Source organism: Phalangium opilio, unplaced genomic scaffold (assembly GCF_054372755.1).
Source record: "Phalangium opilio isolate 3A_F unplaced genomic scaffold, DU_Popi_V2 ptg000061l_1, whole genome shotgun sequence".
Taxonomy (NCBI): Eukaryota; Metazoa; Arthropoda; class Arachnida; order Opiliones; family Phalangiidae; genus Phalangium; species Phalangium opilio.
The window spans coordinates 10885875-10890079 of record NW_028324178.1 but is presented as its reverse complement, the minus strand read 5'-3'; the positions used below and the strand labels follow the sequence as shown (position 1 = coordinate 10890079).

General features: G+C 50.1%; 1 protein-coding gene across 1 annotated transcript; it reads right to left on the bottom strand.

The window, feature by feature from the left end:
- Positions 1–442: 442 nt before the first annotated feature.
- Positions 443–2524, bottom strand: LOC149665107 (uncharacterized). The gene is made up of 2 exons (XM_089842136.1): positions 2032–2524; positions 443–684 (listed from the first exon to the last, which is right to left on the bottom strand). The coding sequence occupies exons 1-2, from the start codon at positions 2522–2524 to the stop codon at positions 608–610; spliced, it is 570 nt and encodes a 189-aa protein (XP_089698262.1). The 3' UTR covers positions 443–607.
- Positions 2525–4205: the final 1681 nt, after the last annotated feature.

Sequence of the window (4205 nt, the reverse complement as noted above, 5' to 3'; positions counted from 1 at the left end):
TAAAAACCAAACTTCTTGGTCAAGCAGTAGACCCCGGCACCAACTCCAGAGTCCGTCTTAGAGCCGTCCGTGAACCAGACGGACTCCCCCCCCAGTCCCGAGGACTGGGGTTGTCTCCCAATCAGCGCGACTGGGAAAGTGCACGCTGAAGGGCTTGTCGAAGTGGTATGATATAACAGATTTATCTGAGACCATCACGAGTGATGGCTCAAAACTGCTGTACTCACTGAAAAGCTTGGTGTGACTGAAGTCCCAATGCTTGGGCTTCCACCAGCCGAGGTTGTTGAGCCTACAGGCTCCCATAATAGCTTCCTCCTCAATAAAAAGGTGAAGAGGAAGCATATTGAGAAGGATTTCCAGAGAAGCTGTGGGGGCTGTTCTCATGGACCCCGTGATACCGATGCACGCCAGCCTTTGAAGCTTGCATAGTTCATCTTGGGCTGTTTTAAGGCGAACCCTGGGCCACCAGACAAGAGCTCCATAGGAGACCACTGGCCTGATGATCCTGGTATAAATCCAGTTTACAGCGCTAGGGCTTAAGCCCCAGGACTTGCTGACTGAACTTCTTAAACGCCAAAATAAAATTTTGGCCTTCTTGATACTCAGATCAAGGTGGGACTTCCAAGTAAGCTTGGCATCGAAAGTCACGCCAAGGTATTTGACCTCGGAGGACTTCTTTAAAACCTGTCCAAAGAAGGAAATATCGTTGAATAGGTCTTTAGTCCTTTTCCGAGTAAACGGTTTAAGGACAGTCTTGTTGGGATTGACGGTTAGGTTAACACCCCTACACCAATCCTCAACATCATGCAAGACAGATTTCATCAGTGCAGCGATAGTTGAAGGGAACCTCCCTGTAACAATCACTGCGATGTCATCCGCATAGCCAAAACAGTGACATCTCCTCTCCCCGAGTCGACCCAGCAGCTCATCCACCACCAGGCACCAAAGAAGAGGGGAAAGAACCCCTCCCTGAGGACAGCCAAGGTCGGTGGAGATCTCCAAGGTTTCCCCGAGAAGAGACGCCGTCACCCTGCGATACGTGAGCATGGATTTTATCCAACGACACAAAGTGTCGTCAATACCAAACCGCTCCGCAGCGCGAAGGATGACTTCACTAGTGACCCTATCAAAGGCACCCTCAATATCAAGGAAGATGGCCAAAGACATCTCCTTGAACTCGATGGCCCTGTCAAGGCAGTTTAAAATGCCATGAAGCGCCGTCTCTGTGGACTTGCCTTTCTGATAGGCAAACTGAAAAGTGGACAGGGGTGTGTGGGAAAGAACATCATCCCGCAGATACCTGTCCACCAATTTCTCTAAAGTCTTTAGGAAGAAAGAGGTAAGACAGATAGGTCTGAATGCCTTAGCCTCAAGATAGCTCGTCTTCCCAGGTTTGGGAATAAACATAACCTTTGAGCGCTTCCAGACATCTGGAATATGCGCCAGAGCAATGCAGGCTCTAAATATCCTGCACAGATAAGGGCCAATGGCGTCTATGCCTTCCTGGAGGAGGGCGGGAAAGACGCGATCTGGGCCAGGAGACTTGTAGGGCTGAAACGAATTTACAGCCCACTGAAGTCTAGAGTATGTAACTACCTTATTGGCGATGCCCCAGGCCGCCCTGTGCGCTCTCCGAAAGTGCACGGGGGGAGCGCCGGTGCCTGTGAGGTCAAAGGCCTTGGAGTCCGGGAAGTGTACTTTAAGCATATGCTTAAGGGTATCAGTCCCTGATTTGGTAAACTCACCATCTGCCACCTTGATGGTGCTCAGCTGGTGAGTGTTATCATGAGCCAGGATACTTATTGAGGGTCTGTCTATAAATAGTCCAGTCCCCAGTCCTCTTAGCTCTATTAAAGAGTTTCCGAGTGAGCTTGCGAAGCTTGCCAAGTTCCGTATTCCACCAAGGAACGAGCCTTGGCCGGCTGGCAAGCTTCGCTGGACAGTTGTGGTGGTAGGAATCGATAATGGCTTGTTGCATGAGATCAACTGCTGAATCAAATTCCAGCACCGAGGAAAGCTTTGGAGCATTACCTCTGAGAAGGAGGCGAAGTTCCTCCCTGTAGCCGGACCAGTCGGTCCGACGGGGGTTACGCAGTTCCGTCTTAACCGAAGTTGACTTGACCGCAACCGAGAAGCAGATGTGCCTATGGTCCGAAAGAGACGGTTCATTAGACACATGCCAGTTGGAAACCGACAGACTGATATTGTCTGTGGCCAGGGTGACATCAATGACCTCCTTTCTGTTAGAAGTAACGAAGGTTGGCTCATTGTGCCTGTTGAGAATATGCAGGTTCGTACCGACCAGATATTCAAGCAGTTCATCACCACGTCTGTTGCAGTCACTGCTGCCCCACGTGACATGGTGGGCATTGGCATCACAGCCCAAAATGAGCCTGTCCCCCTGCCTCTCACAGCGGTCGACAAGAGCGACAACCTCCTGTGGTGGAGGGGAACCCGTGGCATCATGGGGAAAGTAAGCGGACGCCATGGTAAGGCCAGTTGCCTCTCCAAAAGAGGAGGGCATTACCTTAATCACAGCAGTATCCCTAGTGAGGTAGTTCGGAAGCGGAAGGATATCAAGACCCTCCCTGGTCAGAACACACGCCCTGGGGTTGGGTGAGGTAAAGTCATAAGAGATATTACCTGCATTCTTTAAACCAAGGATTTTACCATTATGAATCCAAGGTTCCTGAATGAGGGCCACATCCAGGCCCTCTAAGGCAAACCTCCGGCATAAAACTGCCGAGGCTGCTTTGCAGTGATGCAGGTTGATCTGGATCACCTTGATGCTCATATCGCAGGAAGAGAGGCGGCCCAGGCTACTGCTTGGCGGTAGCGCGGAGTCCCGATCCAAGACCGGTATCTCCCACGCCTCCACCAGCAGCACCCTCGGCCCCTAACTCCATCCTAGTGACAGGAGCGCGGGTCCTCTCGGTATCAGAGTCCTTCAAAAAGTCGGACTCTGTCCCGAGGTCTATGTCTGAGCTATCTGGAAGGGATGGCTCTGAATTAATGCCAGCAATATTTGCTGCCAGCTCCCCACTCACGCTGGCTGCAGTGTTGCCTTCTTCATCCGAAGCCTCAAGGGCATTCTGGAGAGGGTCCTTAGGCGCATTCAGGACTTTAAAAGTCGTGACATCCACGCCAGTAAGACCCTCGAAGCCGGCCTCCTTGATGGCCTCCATGGAGGAGCCATCAATTTAGAAGATCCAGCGTCTGGTGCTCTTCTCATCGAACGACTTCAGGCACCGCCAACAGTCGGTCAGAAACCTACCGTTGTAGGCCTTCAATCGCCGGAGAAGAGCCGTCGGATCAGTGGTGCGACGGTCCTTGGTCCGGAAGGACACCTTGAACGGCTTCGGGAGTTCACTGGCCGTGTTCCCCCTATGGCACGCTCATTATGGTGTAGCACCTTCACGAGCCAATCGCCGGTCGCAGAATCCCCACAAGAATAGATCATGGCCCCAGCCATGATGTGGAAATTGAGAAGACGCGGCAGCGAGCTTCCCGAAGAAAGCTCAGCGTCCAGTGCGTCAAGTATAGCGGCCTGTATGGGAACAACGTCCTCCTCCGTGACCGCATTGGTCGGATAGCCATCTTTAACAATGGCCATCTTGACAATACTAGCGACGTCGCAGTAAGACTTGGTCTTCTTTGACGCCGCAGCTTGTAAGCTAGGCGAGGGATCAGGGTCCTCAGCCCTAGCTCTCTTTCCAGAAAGGATGGTAGCTTCTCTTGCACCAGGCAGATTGGCAGCCTTGACACTTCCAGCCAATGTCTGTAGTACATCATTCTCTATTGAAACTACGCGTGTCCATCTGTTTTTGCATTGGAGTTTTTCTGTTCCAAAGTGGTTAAATGATATTTTGAAATTTCATCGTAAGATCGAAAAGACGATGATACTGATAAAAGAGATGCGGATTTATTAGGCGTTGCACTTTATAATTTATCACCAATGAAATTTCCATTTATCAAACTGATAAGAAAGTGTGTCTTGAGAAGATCTATACTGATAAAATAAACAAACTGGGATAAATTCTGCGTTCAAAGCCTTGGTTTATATTGCAAACAAATTTAGCAATTGTTAATTTCTCACCAATGGGTTTCGACTAGTATTAAGTGTCTAAAGGTCTCCTCGAAACGTCGTGATATACCGAAGTTTTGGTTATGATAGTATCAAATCACGATTGAAATCAAATGGGTTT

Excerpts from the sequence above, each read along its gene's own strand:
- LOC149665107 (XM_089842136.1), bottom strand. The coding sequence starts at position 2,524 with ATGCCCTCCTCTTTTGGAGAGGCAACTGGCCTTACCATGGCGTCCGCT. Across the intron at positions 685-2,031 it reads ACTTCGCCTCCTTCTCAGAG|GTTTTAAAGAAGTCCTCCGA; the intron begins GTAATGCTCCAA and ends TTCTTTGGACAG.